This window comes from Meles meles, chromosome 21 (genome assembly GCF_922984935.1).
Source record: "Meles meles chromosome 21, mMelMel3.1 paternal haplotype, whole genome shotgun sequence".
Lineage (NCBI taxonomy): Eukaryota > Metazoa > Chordata > Mammalia > Carnivora > Mustelidae > Meles > Meles meles.
The window spans coordinates 29,891,594-29,918,904 of NC_060086.1; the positions used below are offsets into that span (position 1 = coordinate 29,891,594).

Below are 27,311 nucleotides of genomic sequence, written 5' to 3' on the forward strand. Positions count from 1 at the left end.
TTGGTGCCTGCAGTTGGTAAATAGAAACGGAAAACATTTTGTTCTAAGTGTTTAGCCGCAGAGACAGACCTCCTGAACGTCCTCCTTTCCCAGCAGGGATCGGCCGCTTGTAATTTTTGGGTGTTTTTCCTTTTCCTCCTCTCCCCTCCTCCCCCCTCCCCCCCACCCCCCCTCCACTGCCCACCTCCCCCGATGGCCTTAGGGTTTTCTTTCTAGAATCTCCGATCTGCTACTGTGCAGATGGACTTGCAGGCACTGCTGTCAGAGGTGCTATGAATCCAGCTGTTGCCAGTCGAGTGAGGATGAAGTTGAAATTCTGGGACCTTTCCCTGCCCAGACCCCTCCCTGGCTGTAAGTAAAAACTGCTCTGAACTTCCTTGGAAGCGATCTCCATCTCGAGATGTTTGCTTTGCTCTGTTGGTGTGTGGGGGGGGTGTGGGTAGGAGGGCTGGGGCGTGGAAGAGGGGAAATGCCGGGCGTCCTTGGACCTCTGTGCTGTGCACGGGGACCTGCTGCGTGACTCGCATTTTGTCCGGCAAGCTGGTGGCCAGCCTCTAACTTCCCCTCCGTTTCCCTCGGTTCCTCTGAGATGCCAACTGCTCAGTGCTAAGCCTGTGCGCGCTTTTAATCAACGTTGAGTGTCATTCCACGTGGAAGGAGAGATCTGGGAGCACCTGCATTCCTCAAGGGATGTCCAGATTCTAAGGACTGCTGTCCACGTCAGAATGACCCACGGTCCTAGCCCCCGCCAACCCAGTGCCTGGCACAGAGTTGATGCTCAGGACCAGCTAGCTGCTGCCCGGTTGGTGGACCGAGAGGACAAACAGGTGCCTTTTTGCTGGTCTGAACGAGAACTTCAGGCACAGGCAAGCAGAAAAGCACCGCCAGGCTCCATCCTGTCCTCCAACGCTGTTTATGTTCTCTCTGGCATCTTTCATTTTTATTTCCAATTCGTGCTCCTCCCGCGCCTGCACACAACGTCTCCATCTGCCAGTCGCTCAGATATTTTGGGAACATAGTTTTGAAGCTTCTCAGCCATGTGTCTGGTCCACCTCTTGGGGGCTAAGGGAGGAACGTGGCCAGGGAGCCCAGGTTGAGTCTGGAAGGCCATCGCCGAGAAGGGCCTGGCCGTCATTGAGTCCAGCTCCTCTAGGAGAGAGCTGGGGGCCCTGAGAGGGCAGGAGGCAATGTGGGGGCCCACAGCCAGAGCCGCAGTGAGAACCCGGTGCTGTTCCAGCTCAGTCTTTGAGCTGAGGTTCTGGAAGTCCACGACATCCCCTCTTTCCCTCCAATCTGGTGGGTCACGTCTCCGTCCTCTCACTTGCTCTTCTTAGAAGCATCAAATATTGCCATAGCAGAATGGCTCTGTGTCAGGCTCTGTGCCTTCAAATGTTGTGTCTCCTACTTTTTCCCAGTTCTGTGACCTGGGGCAAGTGTTAGATCTCTGTGCATTGATTTCCCATCTGTGAAATGGGGATGATAAAAATAACAGGGTTTATGTCATGTGGTGGTTGTGGTGACTGCTTGAATTCGTACACAGAAAAGCATTTACAAATGCTTGACAGTTGCTTGGCAAGCATTAATGTAAGTTGTTCGTCTTAACCCTGTTTGGTCTTGGGTTCTTCGCCTGTTAAGTGAGAATAGTAATAGAACTTGTTTTATAGGGTTGTGATTCAGAGTAATGAGGTGTGCACATAACCTGCTTCACAGAGTAGTAAGTGTTCATTTCTGAATTTGTAGGTATGGATGGAGATTCTTTGAACTGGTGTAAAGACAGTGTTAAGCAATGCTTTCATTAGTCTCAGGGTGTAGCCTGAATCCTGCAAGTACACACGGAGTTGAGATGTTTGGTGGGTGATCGAGAGATCGTTTCCACTGTCTAGTGCCTTGTGTAGCTGAGGTTGGCTCAGTGCATCTGGTATCTTGAAAGCCATGCTCAGAAGGATGCCAGCTTAGTGAGGGCATTGTTTCTATCTGTGTTGTTCACTCCAAAAAATAGTTATTGACCAACTGATGAACCTATAGGCAGAAATGGAACCTACAGGCAGAAAGTGCCAGTCATCTGGTTGAAAACTTAATCTGTTTCTTTGGTAACTATGTCTCTGGTATGCTTTGTGGACCAGGCACTGTGGGATGCAGAGACTCAATAGAGTCTGATTACTGTGCTCAGGAGATTTTAAATGTGGTAGAGGGGATAAGGCAGGTACGTAGGTCCAGCCACCCCCAAGAGTTGTGCATTCCCACCCTGCACACCTTTATGACAGTTTTGCATAGTCTCATTATAGAGAAAAATCCAGGGACAGTGGCTTCAGGCATAGCTGGATCCAGGAGTCAGATGTTGTCATGAGCATGCATTTGTGCCCTCTTGCCCCACCCCATTTCTTCTATACTGGCCTCATTCTTTTTTGAGGAGTGGGGAGGGGAAGAGGGAGAGGGAGAGAGAATCTTAAGCAGGCTCTATGCCTAGCTTAGAGCCCAATGCAGGGCTCAGTCTCACAATCCTGAGATCATGACCTGAGCCAAAATCAAGAGTCGGATGCTTAACCAACTGAGCCACCCAGGCACCCCCATATTTGCTTCATTCTTAAGCTTGCTTGCTTCTTTGCTTCATTCTCAACAGCAGCAAACAAACCAGGTAGGGCTCTCATTTGTCTGATTTGGGTCATGTGCCAATCACTTGAGCCAGTCACTTTTGCTTGGAGGAAGTGGTGCTAACATCATGCCTGGATTGTGTGACCACCCTGGAACCAGGGAAAGGGCCATCCTACAGACACACATGAACCAAGCTTGTAGACCAGGGCTGGGCAAACTTTTCCTAGAAAGGGCTTAGTCTGTCCCAACTGCTCCTAGACGTAGTGTGGGAGCGGCAGTAGGCTGTCCATTACTTAATGGGCATGGCTGTGTTCCTGTCTTACTTCAAAGTCAGGCAGTAGATTGAACCCCATAGTTTGCTGATTATAACCAGAGCGGTTACAAAGGGAATGGACCCAGGGTGGGCAAACTCCACGGCACCCAGGAAGAGTTGGAGAAATCATGGAAAATGAGCCTGTAAGCTCAGGTCCTGTAGGGCCTTGAATGCCAGATCAAGGAATTTGAATTGGCTTCTGAGCCAGTGCAGAATCCTGATGGACCCCGAAAATCACAGTCAGCTACCTGTTTACCACAGATGGCCAGATGTTGAGTGTTAAGGATGCATGGCTTAGGTTCTAGCACTGAGCTGGAGGACAGTTGCACTTTCTCCTGGCTGCTGACCCATTGTGCAAGTGGGGGACTCCTTATGGCAGCAAAGGGTGGAGACCCTCTGGGAAGACGCTTTGGTTTTGCCACAGGCTGAGAAGAGGGCTGGAACCTTCCCAGCAGGGCCGACACACCGCACAACTCTGGAAGGCCCCATTCACCTGGTGGTCGTTATGAGTAGCACCTAGAACTTCGCAGTCTAGAGCCTGAACAACGGTACATGACTTTCCGTGCTTCTCAGGATGAATATCTTGAATCCTGGGTAGCACCTTAGTATACATTTTTGGCACTCAACATAATGCAAAATGTTAAGAGAAATCTGTAAAGGGGAGGCGGGTTAAATCATTCAAAAAGTGAATTTGCAGCTTGTGCTTTCCCCAGATTTATTTACCAAGTGGGCAGTTGCGTGTTATCAAACAGGGAGGGAGTAGAAATGTCAAGTGTACAGGCTTTGCAGTGCTGTTCCTACTGTGACATTTGAGCCAGGAACCACAGGACATACCTTTCTGTGGGGCGGCCTGTGGCAGATGAGCTAGTCCTTTGCGTGTGGGATTTTGGGGAACACACCACACCATTCATTGTCACACATGCTCCTGTCATTTGGGTCCCCCAGCTTTCCTTGGCTGGGCCGGGCTGGTGAAGGTCGGGAAAACCGTATATAGTCCGACTGGCTGCTTTTGGAGTAAAGCCAGAAAGACCCTCATTGAAGAGTGAACTAACATCAGGTCATTTCTTTGTCCATCAAGCGCGTATTGAGGACCTCCCATGTCCGTAGCTCTGACAGGTCTCATAAGGGATACCCAGCTCAGTAGTTGGGGGCATGCTGGTATTGCTGGACTCCATGGGGAGTGTAACAGTGATGCAAAATAATTATCCGTCCCATCTCCCACCCCATCAGGCTTCCATTCCACGCCCTGCCCCTCATGCCCACCCCCCCCCCCCCCGCCAATCTGTAAATGGGGTGAACCTTGTTAATAACAAGTAAACTCTGGATTGTTTTAAGAATTAATGAGATGGTTCAGACAGAGCATTTAGCACAGTGCCTGACACATACTGGGTGCCTAGCACCTGGTACCTTTAATCAAGAGAAGTACAGATGCCCCATTAAGGAGTGTACCCTGCTGTGTGGGGGAGGGAGGGGCAAGATACGCACTCAGATCATTTTTTTTTAAATTTTATTTATTTATTTGACAGACAGAGATCACAAGTAGGCAGAGAGGCAGGTAGAGAGAGAGGAAGGGAAGCGGGCTCCCGGCCAAGCAGAGCGCCCGATGCGGGGCTCGATCCCAGGACCCTGGGATCATGACCTGAGCCAAAGGCAGAGGCTTTAACCCACTGAGCCACCCAGGGACCCCGCACTCAGATCATTTGGAGACAAGATACATCAGAAAAGAATCCTAAGAAGGGTGAATTCATTCATTCATTTACTGAGAAATAAATGTGGAAGACCCCACATGTGCCAGACTCCGTACTGGGGCAAGGTCGGCCGTGGTGAACGGGGGACACTGAGTCAGAATTTAGTGTCAGAAGCAAAAGATAAGCCACAACTAAAGAAGATTTCCGTGCACTGTTGAAGAGGGAGAGAAGGGCCGATGGGCTGGGAGGCGGCGATAGGTAGGGACAGGGTGGGGCCTCTCAGAGGAGGTGCTGTTGACGCTGAGACCTGACTCAGGATGAGAAGGGACCGGACAGGAGATGGAGACAGGAAGAGCGTTCTGGACAGAGGGAAGAGCGTGGCTCAGCTCAGGGTGCTGGGAGAAGGGCTGGGAAGCCCCGGGGGGTGCAGAGGAGCAGGGGTGGCTCAGACATTGTCTGAGAGGACTCATTGGAGGCTTCCGGGGCCACAGCCCTTCAGCTGAGCCTTAAAGACTGGATGGGACTTAACAGGTAGAGGTGGCCGCCCCACTGACCTATGGCAGCGGCCCTCCAGGAAACAGGCACGTGGCTGGGGGTGTCTGAGGTGGTTCCACCCTCGAGAGAAGAATCAAGCGTACAGTATGGCTGCATTTCTGTGCCTTCCCCTGCCCCTCCTCCCCCGCCATTCCATCTGCTACGTGCACCTCTTATGCACCTCTTACAGACCGGGAGCGGGAGGCAAGCAAGGACGGGGCATTCCTCCACAGCCCCCCTCCACCCCCCAACATACGCCCGGTCTTGTCCTGGCTATGACCCTTATGTGCTTTGGGAGAACATCAGATCCATTTCATTTCATGCACAGGATGTATCTGAAGACCTCCTAGAATTGGAAACTTGCACTTTTTCAAGACTAGCTTCTGTACCGGCTTAAATGTCAAGTGGGGGGGCGGGGAGTGGGGTGGGTGCGGTCTCAGAAGGTATCCATCCACAGCCAGGGTAGCTTAGGGGCCCGCCCATAGCAGCATCAGTCCCCCGGCCACCCCGCCACTTTTTACCCTCTCCCTTCCCCTTCCCATGGCATCCTCACCTAGCTTTTTGGGGCCTGGGGGCTCTTAAAGATTGTAATAATACCAGCCAAAATGTATTGAGCACATACCTACTACTTAGGACTATTCTGAGCGTTTTATGTGTGCTAACTCATTTGGTGTTGAGAGCAACCATCTAAGGTAGGTACTGTTATTATTCCCATTTGACAGATGGGTAGATGGAGGCACGGAGAGAGGAAGGGCCTTGCCCAAGGTCACCCAGCCAGAGTTTAGACCAAGAGGTTGTGCTCTTAATTACTACCCTGTATCTCCCCATCCCCAACCCAGTGCTTTTTCTTTTAGTATTTTTCATCCTCCTTGGGAGCACATTGGATCACAACTGCTGCTTATTTTTAGCTATTTCTTCCCATCAAACTGTTGCTCTTAAGTCATTGATTCTCAGGGCCATTTTGTAGCTTTGACCTCGACTCAGAGAACTCTTGAGTTGACACTGTTATAGGATACTTTTATTTATTTTATTTATTTATTTTAAAGATTTTATTTATTTATTTGACAGAAAGACAGCTAGAGGGGGAACACAGGCAGGGGGAGTGGGAGAGGGAGAAACAGGCTTCTTGCCAGCAGGAAGCCCATGCAGGTTTTGTTCCAGGACTCTGGGATCATGATCTGAGCCAAAGGCAGAGGCTTAATGACTGAGCCACCAAGGCACCCCTGTAGGTTACTTTTTAAGATGTTAAAATATAGACCCAGGATTGACATAGCAGGCCATTTTCACCAAAAGCCACTTGCAGAAGTCCAGATGAGAATACACAACCCCATAGTTCCTTCCAGACTCAGCATCAAGAGGTCTTGGCTTGACTTAGCCAACGTGGCGCCCCCATGTGGCAATAGCCTGAATAAATACATATCCCTCCCCATGGTCCTCTCTGGAAATTATGCACATTCTTGACAGATTGTTCTAAATCGGAAAGTATTTATTCATATCATTTCATGTTTTGTGCAAAAAGTAAGACATTACTGAGAGTTTAGGGCTGCCGTGCTGATTCAAGTTTGTGTTACTGCAAGTTGTATACACTGGAGATCTGAGAGCTGTTTGATCGTGGGGCTGTCCTCCCAGGGACAGAGATGCCAGTCCCTGGAGATTTTTAACGACCATTGAGACCTCTTCCCTTCCTATAGGATGGCCAGCCGGAGCAGTGACAAGGACGGGGACTCCGTCCACACAGGCAGTGAAGTCCCTCTGACCCCACGGACCAGTTCCCCAGATCGAAGATGCTCGTCCTCAGACACATCTAAGTCTACGTACAGCCTGACCCGGAGGATTTCAAGTAAGCATCTTTGCTGTGACTGCCTAGGGCTCATGGCTCACGCGGTCCTGTGCCGCTCCCCTTCCATGCGGGGTCCGCGGGTTAAAAATCCCATTAGCCAGGCCCTCAGGACCCAAGGAGAGAGCTGGCTTTCCCAGACAGTCGGCAGCATCCCCAAGGAAAGAGATGAGGGACGGGGTTGTCTCTGGAGAGGGGCACAGTGGGATGACAGCCAGGAGACAAGAGAATGGAGAAAGAATGGCGACGTGACAGGAGTGCGTTGTACCTGATTTCTGCTGAGTCCAGTCAGAAGCACTTTTTTTTTTTTAAAGATTTTTTTTATTTATTTGACAGAGAGATCACAAGTAGGCAGAGAGACAGGCAGAGAGAGGGGAGAAGCAGGCTTCCTGCTGAGCAGGGAGCCCGATGGGGGGCTCAATCCCAGGACCCTGAGATCATGACCTGAGCCGAAGGCAGAGGCTTAACCCACTGAGCCACCCAGGTGCCCCAGAAACACTCAACTTTGATCGATTTTTCTTTTTACTGATCACAAGTTTCTCCGAGTTGGCTCAGTTGATTGACATGGACCGCGTGTATCATTTCAGACCCCAAAAGGCACTAATTCGAGTAACTTTCAGGGCCAGGTGGGTCGTGTCAGTGAGTGACTTGCAAAGGGTTGAGTAGAGATGAGGATTGTTCTAATGCAGTGACAAGTGGCAGCTGACTTGGCCTCAGTTGCCAGGGCAGGGTGGGGACTGTGGCCCTTTTGGGAAGCTACTGCCCGACTGAAAGGGACAACTGTGACTCATTCTTGCTGTGGGAATGAGACCGTGGGCTCCGTAGTGCCTGCCCTTTCTTTCTTTCTTTTTTTTTTTTTAATATTTTATTTATTTATTTGACAGAGATCACAAGTAGGCAGAGAGGCAGGCGGGGGGTGGCGTGGAGCAGGCTCCCCGCTGAGCAGAGAGCCCAATGCGGGGCTCGATCCCAGGACCCTGAGATCATGACCCGAGCTGAAGGCAGAGGCTTTAACCCACTGAGCCACTCAGGTGGGCCACCTGCCCTTTCTAAGAAAAAACTGGCAAATCTGGGTTTTTATGTGAAACTTCTTTAGCTTTAAACCCAGACAGAATGCATCTCCGGGTCAGATAGGGTCCACAGACCACCCTCCTGCCCCCCAGTTGGTCCACTCGGATGTGTAGCATCTGTGTTTGACAAGATGGGATGGTTTGGGTGAGGAAGAAGGAAGAGGATGAAGCCCAGAGACTCCCAGCCTCCTTTCACTCCCCCAAAGTATCTCTCCTCTCTCGTTCAGCTGTCTGCAGTTCACGCAACAGAGGGGGGAAAAGCTTACAATTCATGAAGTAAATCCTCTCAGGAAATATTCATGTCTGATCTTTCCCCGGGGGTGCGTGGTGGGGAGGAAGTAGGAAAAGTTCAAGGGCTTGAAAGAGTCAAACAGAGGGGATGTGAGGCTTCTCTGGCCTCAGTCTTTCCATCTGTAAAACAGGCCTGTTCTCGACCTGCGCCGTCCAGTCTGGCGACCTCCAGCCACATGTCACTGGTGAGCATTTAAATGGGGCTAAGTCCCGTGGAGACATGCTGTGTGTGTTAAATACCCACGATTCTGAAGCCAGGAAACACGAGAGAATTTAAACTGTCTCTCTAAAATGTTTTTATTTTGATCAGATGTTGAGCATATTAACATTCATTTCACCCGTTTCTTTGCCCTCTTACAAATGAGACGGTTTTATGTTACCTATGTCGTTTGTCTTTTTGAACCCTATTATATATGTCTTAAATAGCACCCGTCTTGATGATTCCTAGGTCTCCCGCCCAGCTCTGTACATAGATGATTTCCATTTAGCACAGAGTTACCAGCGTACCAACCATGCATCAGACCAAAGTCTCATGATGTTAGCAGACAAGACAGGTGTTGGGGCACTTAATAAGGATGTCATGGAAGAACAAACGCTACGTGACCCTGCTTTATGTACGCAATCTAGCGGGCAGGCTCGTAGGGGCAGAGAGGAAAGTGTAGTTACCAGATTCTGCAGGGACCAGGACCTGGAGCGGTGTTGGTTTCCATTACACAGATAAGTAAGTTTTAGAATTCTGCTGGATGGCATGGTGCCTACAGTTACCAGTGTTGTATACTTAACATCTTACTAAGATACTTGATCTTATGTTAAGATCTTTGGGGGTTGATGGGTATGTCTGTAGCACGGGGCGTGGTGATGGCTTCACGGGTGCGTACTTCCCTCTGAGCTCGTATACACCGCATTTTTGTGTGTTAGTTGTCCCTCAGTTAAATAGTTGTTTTCTTTCTTTCTTTCTTTCTTTCTTTTTTAATTCCATGAGCTCATTACTAGAATCGAGGGGTGAGCAAAGATTTGAATGATGGACTTGGGAGCCATGAAGTCTGCTGGTTGAGGGGAAGGGGAGAGGTGCCCCATGAGTGGGAAAGTCCAAATGTGATCCTGGAAGAAGTACAGTAACTTGTTGTTTAGTAAACTCTTACCATGAGCATGTTCTGTGCCGAGCCCTTTCCATGCGTTGGCTCCATGAATCACCATCCTCTGAAGCAGGTGCTATGACTGAGTCCATTTTACAGATGGGAAACCCGAGTCTCAGGAAGTCTGGCTCCAGAGTCCACTCTCCGGAAGTGGAGGCAGTATAGGGTCACGGTTAGCCTCAAGACTCTGGGGCCACACGAGCTGGGCTTGACTCCTGGTTCTGCCTCTTACTACCTATGTCACTTCCGGAGAGTTCCTTTGAGTTTCTCTTCCTTCATCTGTCAAGAAGGGATCGCTGCTCCTAGAGATAGTGACCTCTACCTTGTGGAGATCGGTGACTTGATACGTCAGCGCGTTGACAATGGTGGCTGGTTGTGATGGGGATGGTCATGCCGCCATGTTGCGTCTCAGAATCGATAAGAGGAACTCAAGGTGTGGAGGGCAGATGGCAAAGAGCCTTAGGAAACAGGGTGAACAGCATGAGAATCTAGGAAGTGTTGTGAGTCTCATGAAGCTGCCCAGGTTCGGTCCCACATGTGGTGGTGTTAATTGTTATTTCTGGCGGCTGTTTAGGTCTTGAATCCAGACGGCCCAGCTCCCCGCTCATTGATATTAAACCTATCGAGTTTGGCGTGCTCAGCGCCAAAAAGGAGCCCATCCAGCCCTCGGTGCTCAGACGGACCTATACCCCGGACGACTATTTCAGAAAGTTCGAGCCTCAGCTGTACTCCCTCGACTCCAACAGCGACGACGTGGACTTCCTGACCGATGAGGAGATCTTGTCCAAGTACCAGCTGGGCATGTTGCATTTCAGCACCCAGTATGACCTGCTGCACAACCACCTGACCGTGAGGGTGATCGAGGCCAGGGACCTGCCGCCGCCCATCTCCCACGACGGCTCGCGCCAGGACATGGCGCACTCAAACCCCTATGTCAAGATCTGTCTCCTGCCGGACCAGAAGAACTCAAAGCAGACGGGGGTCAAACGCAAGACCCAGAAACCCGTGTTTGAGGAGCGTTACACCTTCGAGATCCCCTTCCTAGAAGCGCAGAGGAGGACCTTGCTGCTGACCGTGGTGGATTTTGATAAGTTCTCCCGCCACTGTGTCATTGGGAAGGTGTCCGTGCCCCTGTGCGAGGTTGACCTGGTGAAAGGCGGGCACTGGTGGAAGGCGCTGGTCCCCAGTTCTCAGGTAAGGGGCAGGTTGGCGGTCTTACCTGCTGGGAGGTTTTTTTTTTTTTAAGCTGATTTTCATTTCGTTCTTTAAATCGCCTTTGCATTTTAAAAACTTTAAATTTTGAAATAAGTTTTGACTTACAAGGAGTCGCAGACGCCAGGCGGAGTTCTCGTGTTCTCGTCACCCAGCAGCCCCAGTGACAAGTCTTACACAACCAGAGTGTGTTAGCAATGCCAGCAAAGTGACGCTGGCCACGAGGCTCCGGACCTTATTGGATTTTCGCGGAGTTTTACACACAACCACTGTGTGTGCACGTGCGTGTGTGTGTGTGCGTGCACGTGTGTGTGTTTATGTAGTTCCATGAAGTTTTATCACATGTATAGATTCACGTAACCGTCACCACCCTGAGAGGTTTTTTCGTCGATGCTGGGTTATTTAATAAGGAGAATGATGGTCCCGGGTATGAAGCTATCAGTCATTTTGACTTTCAGAAATTGATTTGGGAAAAATAAAATGAGGGCTAAAGAACAGGATGATATATGGATGTTTTTCAGGCAAATTGTGAGATTGGCTTCTTTCCCCCGACCAGCCCACAGACAGGCAGTTGGCTGCTGGGGAAGCCACCCACGGACCAGGCTCTGTCCCCAGTGGGCTGGGAGCGTCCCTCGCTTGGCCATTCTGTGGACTGGAGGATGACAGTGCACTCCGTGTGGGCGGAAGGAGGAGGTGGGAGTCCAAGGGAAGGAAAAGACCCAGCTGGTTGGAGGCCAGTGTCGCCCATTGACGCCGAGGGTGACAGTCGTGTGTAACGCAGGCAGGATTACTTTAGGTCTGACATACCAAGGTCCTTTTCAGAGCTGAGCTCTCCTGGTCAGGAATTCGATGAGCCAGCGTCACACCTGAGGACAGGCTTTAAACGTGGGGACTGGAGGGGTTGCTCTGCTGTGTGTGTGTGTTTCCATTCAAAGATAGATTTATCCTTCTCTTCATTTGGATCCCCCAAGAAGGAGAAAATCCCAAGGCAAGGGAAATAATTTATCAGGGAGGTGACACCAGAGGACACACCAGGAAGGAGTGGGACAGTTACATAACGTGTGTATTACCCGGCCGGCCACCACTGTGGGTGAACGGAGCCAAAACGTGGGGGGGAAATGGGAAGCCAGCGTTAGATGCATGCCCGCGAGTCTTTCCACCTGGGGGGCAGGGGAGCTGGGGTATTTATACACCAGTTCCTATCAGCCATTGAATGAGGGCTGTGGGGGATGGAGACACTTCTTTCCTGGCATTTCTGACCCGTTACACTGGTGGATAAAGAGATCTTTGATATCCACAATGCAAAAAAAAAAAAAAAAAGTACAAGAGCTTGCAGCTGCGTTCAGGCCCACATGCACCAAAGCAATCGGGATGGGGTGGTCCAGGTGTTACCAGTGTTTGCTCTAATCCCATGTCCTCCTTCCCATCACATGACCAGGACATATTGAATGCTTTCTGTGTAGCCTTCTCACTGGGTTTCCAACCATTAAGAAACTTGAAAGAGGGAGACCCACTGGACCACATCGACTCTGTGTGGCCAAGCTCTACTGTACACATTCAAGCGGAAGACTCTGGACACCCAGAGAATCTGGACATGCACCCACCTTGCCTTGGTTGTCGTGTGAAGTGTTAGAGTCTCAGTCAGGAGGTCCTGGCCCATCTGCCCTAGTTCGATTCTCCTGAAATCCGAGGCCAAGGCAAGGCCCTGGGTGCAGGTGGTTTATTTAGGAGGTGATCCCAGGAAGCAGGAGTGAGGGGGTGAGGAGAACACAGGGAAGGAGGGAAAGGCCACAGTGGGTCTTCGGGCCAGAATGGCCCTTTGGCTGCCGGTCAGGTGCGCTCGCACAGCCTCAGGGACAGCTGTCTGCCCAAGCTGATACCATGCCCCAGCAGGACTTTGGGACGATCTGTAGCTGGCACCAGAGGCAGCATCTGCCGTATCCCTCTGCTGACCTGGTGGCCCCCACCTAAGGCCCTCCCTGGCCCCTTCCCGTCATCCCACAGACCGTCCTTCTCTGGTCTGTCTCACCTGCTAGTGTGCAAACCCCATGAGGACAGATTTTTATCTTTTCTGTCCACTTCTCCATGTCCTGTGCCTAGAACAGTGCCTGGCATGTGGTAGGTAGCGCTCAGTAATCTTTGTTGAATGCATGAAGGATGGAGGGAAGGAAGGAGTCCCCGAAGTGAGTTTCTTTCTCTCACCTGCCACCCTCCCTCCTTCCCTCCTTCCATCTCGCTCTAAGAAAGGCTCATGGAAACTGGCTGAGGGAAGAGTGGACTCTCCTCTCCCTTCGCGGGCTGGCTCTGGAAATTACACTCTGTGAGCAGAAAGGCCAGTTGTCTGAGGTTTGGGTTCCCTGGAAGCAGACCTTGAGATAAGGGTTTGGGTGTGGATTCGTTTGTAGGGCTGCTGTGACAAAACATCACAAATTAGAGGGTTAAGACTATAGAAATTCATTGTCTCCCAGTCTGGATGTTAGAAGTCCAAGATCAAGGCCATGCTCCCTCTGAAACCTATAGGGGAGAATCTTTCTTTGCCGCTTTCTGGCTTCTGGTGGTTGCTCGCCGTCCTTGGCGTCCCTGGGCTTATAGCTGCTTTACTCGAATCTCGAATCGCGCCTCTGTCGTCACGTGACCTTCTTTGTGTGCATCTCTGTCGTATAAGGACAACCAGTCCTATTGGACGAGGGGCCCACCGTATCCCATTATGTTCCCATTTCAAATAATCACATCTGCGACAACCATATTTCCAAGTCAGGTCACATTCTGGAGTGATGGGAGTGAGGATGATAACATATCTTTTGGGGGGTATCATTGAACCCCCAACAGGACCTAGGACAATGCCCTGCTGGGGAGTGGGGAGGAAAGCAGTCTAGGGAAGGAGGATGACCCAGGGAGGATGTGGTCTTCGCCTCGCCCTGATTGCGTGTTGGGAGGCTGGCTGTGGAACGCAGGATGGCGCTGCAGGGCGCTTCCTCCTTTAGCCTGGGAGCCAGTCATTGGTACCCCCACTTCTGTCAGTCATTGGCTGGGACCCGACAGGGAAATCTGATTTTCAGTGAGGTGGCCCTGGGCCTGCTTACAGCTTCTGTCCTACAGAACAGTGGTTCTGAGCCAGGGGCAGTCTTGCTCTCAGGATGGTTGACGGTGCTGGGAAACATTGTGGGTTTGGTGGGTGGAGATCTCCGGGATGCCGCTGAGCACCTGCAGTGCACGGGACAGCCCCTACCACGAAGAATGTTCTGGCCAAAGCGTCTGTAGTGCCAGAGGGAGAAAGCCCATGGTGGAAGAGGGGGAAATGGAGGTTCAAGGACAGCAACAGGGTCTGCCATGCAGGCAAGATGAGGGCAGGGCTGGTCCCCGAAGGCTGGGGAGCGTTTTTCCGGGAGAAACAGTCGCTGGGAAGCAGGGAGAGCCAGGGGTGGAGGGTGTTAGCAACAGACATCCAGGTAAGTGTGTTTTTATCCCAAATGTAGAAAAGGAGATACTAGTTCTGAACAAAAATCCATACTGTGCACAGGAGGCCTGCCTTGGAGACAGAAAACAAAATCCTCGCACGATGCCCTGGAGGCCACTGGATGTTGATGCTGGTTTTCCTGGCAGGCCAGGGTCTGCCTTCACCCGAGCGAGCACTGAATGGGAGGGGTAGATGCAGCCATGTCTGGGGGTGGAAAGCAGAGCTTGGCAGTTTCTTGTTTTCAGCCTGCCTCGCTGGTGTGGGATCGGTGTGGCTATTAGGGCTGAGTTCGGCATTTCTGTGCCTTGGAGAACCCACAGGAGCGGTGGCGGGTGGGGCCGGCATGTAGGCATCCTCTCGCTCTCGGCTGAACATCCCAGTTGTTTCGTGACTTTGAACATTGCGTCTTTGATCTTGGCCTTCAGGACAGGAGCGGCTAATGGAGCTTCTGTCAGTTTTTTTGGTCTCGTTGATAAGGTTTGGCTAGGAGATAATGAAAATGAGGACAGAGAAATAGAAAGCATATGGGGTGATTGAACAGGTGTGAAGTTACTCTCACCTCTGAGAGAAATTCTGCTCATCCAAGTGGACGGCAGCGGATCAACACTGTGGCCATTGAATGTGAAGTCTTTGTAGGCTCTACTTTTTTTTTTTTTTTAAAGATCTTATTTATTTATTTGACAGAGCATGAGTGGAGGGGAGGGGCAGAGGGAGAGGGAGAAGCAGGCTTCCTACTAAGCAGGGAGCCCTAAGCAGGGCTGGATCCCATGACCTTGGGATCATGACCTTGACCAAAGGTAGATGCTCAACTGACGAGCCACCCAGGCATCCCCTAGGCTCTACTCTTTCTTTAAAAAAAAAAAAAAGATATTAGTAATTATGACAAAACACATAACAAAACTTACCAGCTTACCCATTTTTTAAAAAAAATTTACTTAAATTCTAGCTAGTTAACATACAGTGCAACAGCTTAGCTAATTTTAAGTGCACATTTCAGTGGTATTAAGTATATTCACAGCATTATACAACAGTCACCGCCATCTGTCTCCAGAACTCTTTTCACGGTGCAGAACGGAAACTTTTTACCTATTAAACAATAGCTCCCCACCCCCTGTCTCCACCAGCACCCAGTAGTCACCATTCCTTGTGTGTCTATGAATCTGACTCTAGGTGCCTCCTATACGTGGAGTCATACAGCATTTGTCTTTTTGTGACATAATGTCCTCAGAGTTCATCCATGTCATAGCATGCGTCCGAACGACCTTCCTTTTGAAGGTTGCGTAATAGCCCGTTCTGTATGTATACCGTGTTCTGTATGTATACCGCGTTTTGTTTGCTCATTCGTTTTTCCGTCAGTGGACACTTCCACCTTCTGCTTCTTGTGAGGACCTTTGTGATACTGTAGTAGATATTGTAACATGTATTATGACATATTATTATATAACAAATGGGATAGCTAGTATTAGATGTTAATATGTCCTATACTGCAGTATATAATAATACTGTGAGTAATACTGTGATGAATATGGGTGTATACATATTTCTTCAATCCTTTTTTGAGTCAGAAACCTACCCAAGATGAAGGCAATTTATTTTCTTTTAAGATCCTGTGGCTTTGGGAAGGATGGGCAAGGTGGTGGGGAGAGTAGATGCCACATAGACGTAGCAGAACCTCCCAGAACATTAGGAGGGAGCAGAGTTCTTGTTCTGGTTTGTGGCTAGAATAACATAACCTGTGGGTACTGGTTTGCCTGTGCCGAGCAGAGACCTAGTACCTACAACTTTGTGTCCCTTACCGTGCATTTGTACGGATGTGAGCTCTTCTCAGGAGAAAGGACTTTCTGGAAGTGAAAGTCCCTTAAACTGGGGGAGAATGGTAATGATTTTGACCCAGTAAATCTACAATAAAAATAGCATGCCTGTATAAATTATTCAGTTATGCATTCTGTATTTGTCTGGTGCTTTTCATGTTCTAGGGTCTGGGACTTGTGATAGAGCCGTAGGTTGGTGTCTGTGCAGCTCTAAATGATGTACATGGCCCAAGTAGTTTATCCTAACAAGGGTCCATTTTACAAATGTAGGAACTGGGCAGAGGGAAATAATTTGTCTGTGCTGCTAAGTGGTAGGACTGAGACTGTTTGACATAAAAAATGGTGTGCTATAACCACGACATTGTACTGGTTCTCTCCCACAAGCCAAAAGTCCCTGCCCTCGTGGAGTTTACATTCTGGTGGAGGGAGACTTGTAGCAAATAAATGAGTTAACAAATAATGCCGGGTTTCACTGTTGATGCCAAGAGAGTAAGCAAAGTAGGATGAGGGGCTGGAGAGGGATGGCTGGGTTGTGAGGATGAGGAAGCTATTTTAAATGGGCGAGGAGATGAATTTAAGTAGAGAGCTAGATGGAGTGAGGGCATGAGCCTGGAGGATGTCTGGAGGAAGAGCACTCCAAACAGTGACTTTGGGAAGTGCAAAGGCCCTGAGGCAGGAGCTGGTTTGGCATCTTGGTGACTGAAGTAGAGTGAGGGGGAAAGCATGGTAAGAGATGAAGTTGAATTGGTATACAAGGTCACTTCACATCAGTCTTTAAGGTAAAGGCGAAGACTTTAATTTTATTCATTAGTATGATGGCAAGCCCTGGGTTTTTGAGAAGGAGAGGTGACCCTGTCAGACTACCCTGAAGAGAAATCAATGGGGGACAACATACTTACATCCAAATATATAAAGAACAGCAATGACCCAAAATTTTAAAAAAAGAAAAGAAAAGAAAAAAGAAAGAAACGCACCTGGGTGGGTCAGTGGGTTAAGCATCTGACTCTTGATTTTGGCTCAGGTCATGATTCTCAGGGTTGTGAGGTCGAGCCCCACATCAGGCTCTGTCCTAGGCATGGAACCTGCTTAAGATTCTCTCTCTTTCCCTCTGCCCCTCCCTGTTGCATTTCACTCTCTTTCTCCCCCTCAAAAAAAACAAAACAAAACCCAATTTTGAAATGGGCAACAGTTTTGAACAGACACTGCACAAAAGAAGATACATACAGATGGTCTCTAAGCGCACGGAGAGGTGCTTGACATTGTTAGCCAATCAGAGAACTGCAGATTCAAACCACAGCGAAATATCACTACACACCCACCTCCTGGAATGTCTAAAAGCTACAAAGACTGACAACACCAAATGTCGATGAGGACGTGGAGCAGCCAGAACTCTCAGACAGCAGAGGGATATAATGTGGTAGTAGTTCTTGTGAAACTGAGTATTTGTCTACCTCCATGATCCAGCACTGCCACGCCTAGGTATTTGCCTAAGAGAGATCACAATGTTACATCGACACAAAAAAATCACACTGAGGCATTCACGGCACCTTCTCCTGTCATAGGTCCCCAAACTGGGAGCAGCCAGGTGTCCCATCAGCAGGATGAAGGATAACAAGCCAAGGTATATTCCTGTAATGGAGCATTATTCGGAAATAAGAAGGAACAAAGTACCAGGATACACACAATAACACGGGTCTATGTCACTAACATTATGCCAAGTAGAAGATGTTTCTGAGCAACTATCATGCTAAGCAGAAGCCAGACCCAAGAGAACACATACATACGGCTGCATTTGTATCAAGTTTGAGAACCAGCAAAACTAATCTGTGGTGAATAAAATCAGAACAGTGGCTGTGGGAAGGGGGCAGCAGGGGAGGGGATTGAGTGGAAGGGAGCAGGAGGGTCATTTCTGGACCAATAGTGATGTTCTGCATCTTGACAGGCCTTTGGTACACAGGTTGTGCATTTGTCAAACTCATCAGGTACATGAAAGGTTTGTGCATCTTGTTGGGTGTAAATATTATTTGCAGGGGGCGGGATGCTGTAAAGATGCATTGAGCTCAGGCTACTGACATGCCGGCTAAAGCTTCAGGGGGAAGTCTACCAAGGTCTGTAGCCTATTTTAAGATGCCTTCCAAAAAAGATCTTTGGAGGGTCGCCTGGGTGACTCAGTCGGTTCAGGGTCCAACTCTTGATTTTGGCTCAGGTCATGATCTCAGGGTGGGGAGATTGAGCCCCCACATTGGGCTCCGTGCTCAGCGGGGAGCCTGCATGAGACTCTCTCTCTCCCTCTGCCTCTCCCGCACCTCAAATAAATAAGTGAATCTTAAAAAAAAAAAAAACATTAGATGCACCATAAGGCAAGTATAGCATGGCTTTAACATATTAATGTAGAATTATTAGCTGCATTGCAGAAGCTAGGTGATGTGTGTAAAGGAGGGGACTGTGCAGATCTTTCAGCTTTTCTGGATCTGACAGTGTTTATAATAACATGTTGGAGTGCAAAGAGAGAAGAAAACAAAGGCACCAGTTAGGAGTGATTTGCTGCAGACATGTAGGCAGGAGGCGATGTCCTGGACCTGGTGTGAGGTGCAGGTGCACGAGGGGCCAGGTGGAGAGACAGTTAGAAGGCACAGGACCAGCCCTTAGACGTTCAACACCGGCTTTGGGGGCGCTATGAACAAGGCTCTCTGAAAGAGGGGGATTCTGCTATCATGCTGGCTGTTCTCTTCTTTTCACGAGGGGGCAGAGGCTCCCAGACTTCAGCCTCACTGATTCCAAGGTCCTGAGTCCTGGATGAATCACACTTCAGTGAACGTGCGGGGAGATTCTGGTACATGTGGGATGGGGTCCTCATGCTGAGCGATGCTGAGTGGCCAGAGGGAAGTAGGAAGGGCTAGCCGTCCTAGCCGGACATATGGCTCAGAAGCATGGCTCTGCTACTCGCTGGCTGGCCCTCGTGGTGGTTGAATGAGCTTGTGGCCAACATCGGCTGCCATCAGGATTATGTTTGATGGGGCCATTTGGGAAGGAGAAGACTCAGGTTGGAATGCTCTTTAAAGTTCTTGGGGGCTAATTCTGCGTCGCGTGGCGTGTAGTATCCTTTATTACAAAGCCAGATTTTCCACTGCGGAGCAATGTTTGACTTGCCCTCAGAAGAAGAAAATGTGTTGCGTCAAAAGTGACATTTGCACACAGGAATGCTGGATATTTATGTTCCTGAAAATTGCTTTCACCTGAGATGTGCTCTGACTGAAGGAACGTGTTTTCAGTCTTCGATGCCTCGGGCTCAGGGCCCCGTGGCTTAGGAAGCAAAGTCTGTGTATATTGCCTTTGCCAAGTAAGAATGAACAATTTACATTTAGCAGTGAAATGTTCTGGGTCCTCACACATCCTAGAACCTAAGCGGTGTGCAATACTTACATTACCCCACCAGGTGGATGGTAATGACACTTGCATTTCATAGATGGGGGACCCTGAGGCTCAGAGAGGTTAAGGTACTTACCCATGGTTGCACAGCTGGAATGGGGAATGGAACCTGAGCCTGAGTCTAAGGCCACACCCGTACATAATCTATTTAGGAGAAAGCCCCGGCCAGCGACTTTATAAATTGATCTAGCCTATGTAAGTCAAGTGGACTTACAGACTGCATTTTTCCTAAGTATAACCACATTTTTATATGAATATGTGCCTTGCTTCCTTCCCCCTTTGGAGTTATCTTAGGAGGAATTCTGTGTTTGCTTGGAACCTGTTGTTGAACAGAGCCTTCAGAGTCCAAGGGGCGTGCGCGAGCCTTTCCTCAGCAGCACCAAACTGGCTGTATTTTTTTTTTTTTTTAGAAGATTTTGTTTATTTATTTGAGAGCGAGAAAGAGAGAGCATGAGAGGAGAGAGGTCAGCGGGAGAAGCAGACTCCCTGCCGAGCAGGGAGCCTGATGTGGGACTCGATCCCCGGCCTCCAGGATCATGACCTGAGCCGAAGGCAGTCGCTTAACCAACTGAGCCACCCAGGTGCCGCTGACTGGATTTTTTAAAATGTCCACAGGACAGTCTGATTTGGGAACCAAGACAAGTGTCAGTGTGGGATTGCTGTTTTTTGGATTGAGGAATAGAAAAAAAAAAATTGCATAACCCTGAGATAAAGAGTTTTACTTTCCTTGTGTGGCCCTCAAAATGTCTATTTATATCAGGAATCTTGGTTAAACTTGACAGAACCCATCTCAAGCTAGCTTTGGTCAAAGAGGAAGGCTTGTGGTCATGTGGGGTCCCAGTACCATTGGGTCTGGGACTCAGGTTATGCCTTGGGAATCTTTCTCAGCTGCAGTGTTCCTCCACTCAGCCTTCCTCCATCGTCTTTCTTCCCAGGAAGACCCTTACGGTGCACAGGAGCGAAAGTGGCCGCACGTTTGCCCAGGCTTCCCTTCCACCAACCAGGACATACATGGGGGAAGAGAGGTCCTCTCTTCTATGAGTTCCGGAAGTCTCAGGGAGGATTCTCAGGGGCCCGTCCTTCCTTGAGTCTTACCCTTGTCCGCATGGTGGAAGAAGTTTGGTTCTTCTACCTTGTGGTTCCACATCCACATTCTGGCCGGTGGCCACTACTCAGGAGCCGTGCAGTGGGAGTGAGCATGGTTTGGGAGAAGGAACGGTGAATGTCTTCTTCTTCTTAGCTGCCATGGTTATGGTTCTTTCTTTCTTTGTTGCTGCTTCCCTGGCTAACGCTTTCCTGGCCAACCTCCCCACCTGAAGAAGCTGAGTAGGCAGGGCCCTGGTAGCAGGCGAATGTCAACTCTTTGGAAGTTCCTGGAAGTGGAGGAGAGTACCTCATGGTTCTTCGCTGTTGGGCTCCCTTCCCTAGGGGAGGTGCTCTCAAGGATGGGTCCCAATCAGAGGGCATATTGACCCTGGGCAGGTGGTCTCTGACCTAGGCTGCTCTCTCCTCGAAGCAGACCCCGAGACCAAGATTTGAGTGCAAGTATTGTATTTCAGGGTGATGCCAAGAAGAACCAGAAGGGAAGCGGGAGGGTGAGACCTGTACTAAAGGATATGTTATAGGGCATTTACCACTCTGGGCACCTGGGTCGTGATCCACCTGGGCACTCAGTATAGGGGTGATGGTGCCCGAGCTTTTACTCATCAGCTCCCTGCGGGTGGAGGCTGAGGGCTGCTTCCAGAAACCCTTAAATCCCTGGGCTCCTCCAGCCCATTTCGTGGACATGGAGAGGGAGGACTCCGGTGGCCAGAGAGACTCCTCAAGATGGGGAGAGGTGGGACTGGCAGTAGGGAGCTCGGTGGTCTCTGGCAGTGATGGGGTCAGGCCCGGGGGCGGGTGGCACCTTTTGCGTCCCCACACTCACTCTTGTGAGGGCTCCAAGTGCAAGATCTTCTGTGCTCTCCCTTCCCTCTGCTTGCCACTTCTCTCCCTTTCTCCTCTCTTCTGGTCAGAATGCTGAAAAGCAGACGGGTAAGACCCCTGGCTAAACAGATGCCTGAAGAGAAGAAGGTGCTGGTCTCCTCTTCCTGTAGGGGCGTGTGATCTCTGCAAGTGAATCTCTTGGCAGCCATCTCTCTCTGCTGCGGGGTGGATGGGCGGGGACAGTCCTCAGCTTTCCCCACTCAGCCAGCATCTCCTCTTCTGCTCATAGAGGCAGGGAACGGGGATGGTTTGGAATATTGTGGGACCTGGTCTCTGCATTTTAGAAATCTCAGAGCGTGGTGCTGGGCCCCACCAGTTGTCTGCTCCTTAGTGCCTGTCCGTTGTCCCCAGCTTTGGGCCCAGGCAGCCAGTTCTGGGTCCAGCGGGGGGGTGTCCCCCTCCATATCCTGTTGATGTACAGCTTAAGACTTGGCCAGACTCTCCATAACATCAGCTTCTGCTTCTGTGTATTCTCAGTGCTTCTGGCGTGGGAAAGGAACTCGTTAGATATGAAATGAATAAATATCGTTGTGTAAAGAGGATTAGCATTAGAGTTACACTAAAGGAGTTGGGACCTGGTGAAGGTCCCGGCTTCACCCTTTACCAGCTGTGTGAATTTGAGCCCCACTCCTCACCTGTGTCAGTTAGGGACAATAATGCAATGCTTACAGCATGGGAAGTTGGGGCAGTGATGTGAGGAGAATAATAGAGAGGGCTGACTCCGACCTAGTACTCACTGTGTTAGGCATGGGGCTAAGCATTTCTATTGTATTAAAAATTTTTACCATTCCATTTTATAGATGGGCAAGCTGAGGCATGCATTAAGTAACATGCCCAAGGCCACAGGCCTGGGATTTGCACCCAGGCTGTCCAGCTGTTAGCCATTCTGCTCCACTATATTCCATCTTGATAAACCAAGATCAAGCAGGCAAAGCCCCTGGTATATAATGTACACCAGGTAAGGATTAACTGAAGCTCCCGTGCGAGGAAGGAGGAGGGAGGAAGCCGAAAAGGGGAAGGAGACGTTGGGAAGCAAGTGAGGCGGAGGCCATGAGGAATTGGCCAGAGGTTCTGATTTGTGTTTCCGTAGATGCTACTTTGACCTTACCGTGTCCCAGGCAGACAGAGATAGAAAGAATTTAGGACATTTTTTAGAAGGAAAAAACCGGTGATGACTTCAGACACCCAGAGTTATGTGTTGATCGGGCCCAGAACCTAGAAACTGCCAGAAGTGACACACACCGCCAGCCTCTCCTGACCGCATATTGTATTTTGAGATCGCTCACCGCCAGATAACCATAAGGGGCGAAGCCCTGGACAAAGCAAATGTTGGTTTTTTAATGAGCATTCCTCTTTAACTTACCCTGAGCTGCTGTCAGCCTTGACTCGTTCAATAGGATGCTGGCCTTTCTGTGTGTTAAAAGGGTTCCTCGCCCAGTTTTGGTGAGCGGCCGTGTTTTGGCAACACTGGGCAGCCAGTGCCGGGCCCAGGCCAGAGCCTTAGAAGGCAGCATTAACTAGAAGTCTCTTTTCATGCGGTCCTTCTTGTTTTCCTCCTCCTGAAATAGAAATGGAGTTTACATCTCATACCTCAACATGAGCTTTTGGTTCCTAGTTATAATGTCGACCAGAAGGGGAATGAGAGATGGTTTGGTCCGAGCCTGTTTTCTGGGTGAGAAGACTGCAGCACAGAGCAATTGAGTGACTTGTCCAAGGTCACACAGCTTTCAGCGATAGCTTTTGGAGACGAGTTAGGTTGCCTGACTTCCGGGTGGGAGGTCTTACCTCTGTGGCACACTGTTTTACCTCACATGGGAAAGGATCTCTGGTGCCCAAGAGCCCTGGAATATACAGACTTCGGTTCAAGTCCTGGCCTTTATACCCTCTAGAGGTGTGGGGTCCAGAGAGTTATCGTGTCCTAAGCCTCAGTTAATTTGTCTATAAAATGAGGGTTATATCGTGTGCTGGAGCTAGCTTCCCCGGGCTCACAGAGCTAACTGTAAATTTTCAAGCATTTCACAAGCTGATTAACTTCACACTGAAGTCAGCCATTGTGTATGAAATGGACACATGCGACCCATCGGAGCCCTTTCCCCTCTTGGAGGGCTACATACTTATCTGCACATCACTGACCATAGTGGTACTTACCTCAGGGTGTTTTTTTGGGCTACCAGGGGGCTAGTTCGCTCGAGGCTAAAAGCGCAGAGCCTTGACGTATGTATACAGTGGTGCCATATGAAGAGGACAGCCCCACAGTCCCGCAGTCCTCAGGCCAGCAGGAGCCCAGCCACTTCCTGTGGTGTGACCTTGGGTGGTTACTCTCTGGTGCTGATAATGACAATTGCTGACTCTTCCTGAGCTTGTCCCGTAGACCAGCCGTTGTTTTAGGGCTTTCCATATACATCTGAAAATCCCTGAGGGACTGTCATTATTCCCCACTTTTCATTTTAAACACCCGAGGCATGGGAACGCCTGGCTGGCTCAGTCAGTAGAGCGTACAATGCTTGACCTCAGGGTCTTGTGTTCAAGCCCCACTTTGGGGCTAGAGGTTACCTTAAAAAAAAATCTTTAAAATTAAACTAAATTCAAAACCAGAGGCGCAGAAAGTCTGAGGAGCTCGCCCAAGGCTATGTAGACTTCAAAGTCTGGCATCTGCTCCCGGCCTCCACCCTGTCTCTCTGAGGCTCAGCTTCCTTCCATAGAAAGTGGCAGTAAAAGCAAATTGGAGCTCAAGAGTTGTGGGGAGGGTGGCATCTGCTTATGCCTGCGGTGTTCACACCGGTCCAGCACAGTACAGGTCCTCATGTCAGGTGCACTGACTGCTGGTAAGCCGCAAGGAAATGTTGCTCTCCATCATTACTATGATCGTGGTGCTGAAATCTTCTTAGCCAGGGAACTTGGACTCCAATGTGACCAAGGAGATTAAAGCAACAGTGGCCAGCAAGTAATTCGTCAACCCCAGCTGGGGTTGAGCAGATGAGGTTGGAGCTCTTGAGCAGCTGACGGGTTGGGTGGCCCAGGTGTCTGGCGATCAGCTTCAGAGAGAATGTTGGGGCTCTGCTCCGAGAAGGAGAGGTGAACGGTCTCAGGGGGCTTGTCGCCATGGACCGAGGCTGTTCTCATGGCAGGTTCTGGGACTACAGACAAGTGTGAGACCCGGTCCCTTCCTTCAAGACTCTCAGTATAACAAATGGTGAGCGCCCATCAGTGCTTGGGAAGCATTTTCCGTACATGACCCCGTTGAATCATGCAAGCCTGTGGGGTACAGTGATCATCCCCATGTTCCACATGAGAAAACAGAGGTCCCGGTCAGTGAATGACTTGCCTCAGAGGTTCAAGGAGTAAATGTTGAAGCCAGGGCTTGAACCGAGGTGACCTCAACACGTCCTCCTTTCCTGGAGTGGCCTCTGAGAACAGTCATGGCCATCAATAATGAGGATACAAGGTGAAAATAAGGGGAGCCCTAAAGGAAGGGTCTTCAGTTCCAGCAGCAGCAGAACTGAGTCTGGCCAACTTAAGGGAAAGGATAAATAAAATGATAACAGATTCACATACTAAATGCTGGGCTCTGAGCTCTTCCCACTTATTAACCCATTTAATTCTTTCATCAGCTCGGCCTGATAGGTGTTCTTACGATCCTATTGCAGAGATGAGAACACAAAGGCCGGGGAGTTGGGGAACTTATCTGCTCACAGAGTAAGTGGTGGAGCCGAGATGTGTACCAGGCTTTCTGGGAGAAAAGGAGGGCCATCCTGAAGGGGATGGAGTAGTTCACAGAAGCAAAGGAAGAATTGAACCGCGAGGCTCCCGGGCAGCTCTGGGACCTTCTTGAGCAGAGATCCATGGACTTGTCTGGTGGGGTCAGATGCCCAGGCTTAGCCCCACCCAAACCACAGTCAAAGAGGTTCTGGGACCAGAATAAGTGGGGAGGGATGCTGAATAGACCAAAACAACACGTACTGCCTGTAGGGCTCCCTAAGACCTGAACTGAGAGAAAGTGCGGGGTTTTTTTAAAGATTTTATTCATTTGAGAGAGAGTGAGAGAGTGCGTGAGTGTGGGGGAGGAGCAGAGGGAGAGGGAAAGGCAAACCCCCACGGAGCAGCAAGCAGAGAGCCTGAGCAGGGAGCCCTATGAGGGGCTCGATCCCAGAACCCTGGGATCGTGACCTGAGTGGAAGACAGATGCTTAACCTGCTGAGCCACCCAGGAACACCACTATTTTCCTTTCTTATGTCGGCTGCCCTCAGAAGCCCTGTTATTAAAACACACACACACACACACACACACACACACACCCACACCCACCCACCCACCCCTTACTTTCAGGACACCTGTCCTACAACTGAGCTCAGTTCTGACACTCGCTGCCTGGAGTTAGCTCAGAACCCGCAGGTGAAGGGTTTCGTCCTCACCGACCGCCCCAGTTACAAGTCCCAAGGTGAATCCATACTTCTAACAGACCCAGCTATCAATCAGGGGGTCTCCTGACCTCTGCCTCAGGTTCCGTAATTTGCTAGAATTGCTCACAAAACTCAGGGAGACATTTTACTGTTTTTTTGTTTGTTTGTTTTTAAGGATATAACTCAGGAGCAGCCAGATAGGAATCAAAGCATAAGGCAAGGTATTGGAGGAGGGGCACAGGACCCTCTCGGGGTCCACCACCCTCCTAGTACCTTGATGTGTTCACTAACTCAGAAGCTCTCTAAACGCTGTTATTTAGGAGTTTGTTTTTTTTTTTAAGATTTTATTTATTTATTTGACAGAGATCACAAGCAGGCAGAGAGGCAGGCGGAGAGAGAGGGGGAAGCAGGCTCCCTGCCGAGCAGAGAGCCCGATGCAGGGCTCTATCCCAGGACCCTGGGATCATGACCTGAGCCGAAGGCAGAGGCTTTAACCCACTGAGCCACCCAGGCGCCCCCTAAGAGTTTTTTTTTAAATGGAAGTTTCATTACATAGACACCATTGATTAAACCATTGGCCATTGCTGATTGAACTCAGCCTCTACTCTCTCCCCTCTCTAGAGGATGGGTTTTGGGGCCAAGAGAGTTCCAGCCCTCTAATGTGCCTTTGTCTCTCTGGCAACCAGCCTTCCTCCTGAAGCTGTCTGGGCACCCCCAGCCCTTGGTCATCTCATTAGCATCCAGAGGATACTCTTATCTTCCCCAGAAATTCCCAGGGTCTTAGGAGCTGTGTGCCAGAAACTGGGGACAAAAACCAAGTATGTGTTCCTTACAGTGTCACACAGCAACTCTGCCACATCCTCACTGTGATGTCCAGCGCACACCCTGGCCGTCCTCCATCTCAGGTTACTCATGGGTACAGTGAGGATAATGCTAGTCCCTCTCCAGGGGTCCATGGTGCAGATTTAAATGAGAAAATAAAGGAAAGGACTCAGAATCCTGTGCCTGGCACAGAATCGCCCAGGAACACTGGATAATGTAGGAAGAAAAGGTTGAATTCCCTAGGGGTTGGATTCTGGGGAAAACTTCTTTTAAAAGCAAAAGAACGGGAATGAGAACAATGAAGACCAAGAATTGGAAGCTGGGAGGGAGCACGGTCATGCCAATCGATAGGAATTTTAAGAAGAGCTTTTCCCCACTATAGAACTTCGTGGGGGTGTCTGTTATGTCCCCCGTTTTCCCCAGGAGGATAGCACAGCCCCCAGAGGGGCTCAGCAGCAAGTCCAAGGCCACACAGTGAGTGTGTGCTGGAGCTGGCATTGGAATGTAGGACTGTGACCTCAGTCCTTTGCCTGATCTACTGCCGTGTTAGTTTCCCGGGACTGCGTCACAAGATGTCACAGGTTAGGGTTTCATCCTGTCTTTGACGGAAACAGTCTAATGTGTAACAACTACCCTAACCCCAAATGCTAGGGCAGAAAAGAGGGGTGCGTGAGAACATGGAGTGTGCGGTCCCTCCCCGCAGAAATTATAGGACACGAAAAGTCCAGGAGCC

General features: G+C 49.9%; 1 protein-coding gene across 2 annotated transcripts in view; it reads left to right on the forward strand.

Moving 5' to 3' along the window:
• SYT17 (synaptotagmin 17) overlaps window positions 1-27,311 on the forward strand; it is an 85,251-nt gene that overhangs the window by 4,925 nt on the left and 53,015 nt on the right. For both annotated transcript variants that reach the window (XM_045994306.1, XM_045994305.1), the window contains exons 3-5: window positions 203-351; window positions 6,819-6,967; window positions 10,036-10,655. In XM_045994306.1, the coding sequence (XP_045850262.1) occupies window positions 203-351; window positions 6,819-6,967; window positions 10,036-10,655 (918 nt within the window). The remainder of the gene's footprint in view (window positions 1-202; window positions 352-6,818; window positions 6,968-10,035; window positions 10,656-27,311) is intronic.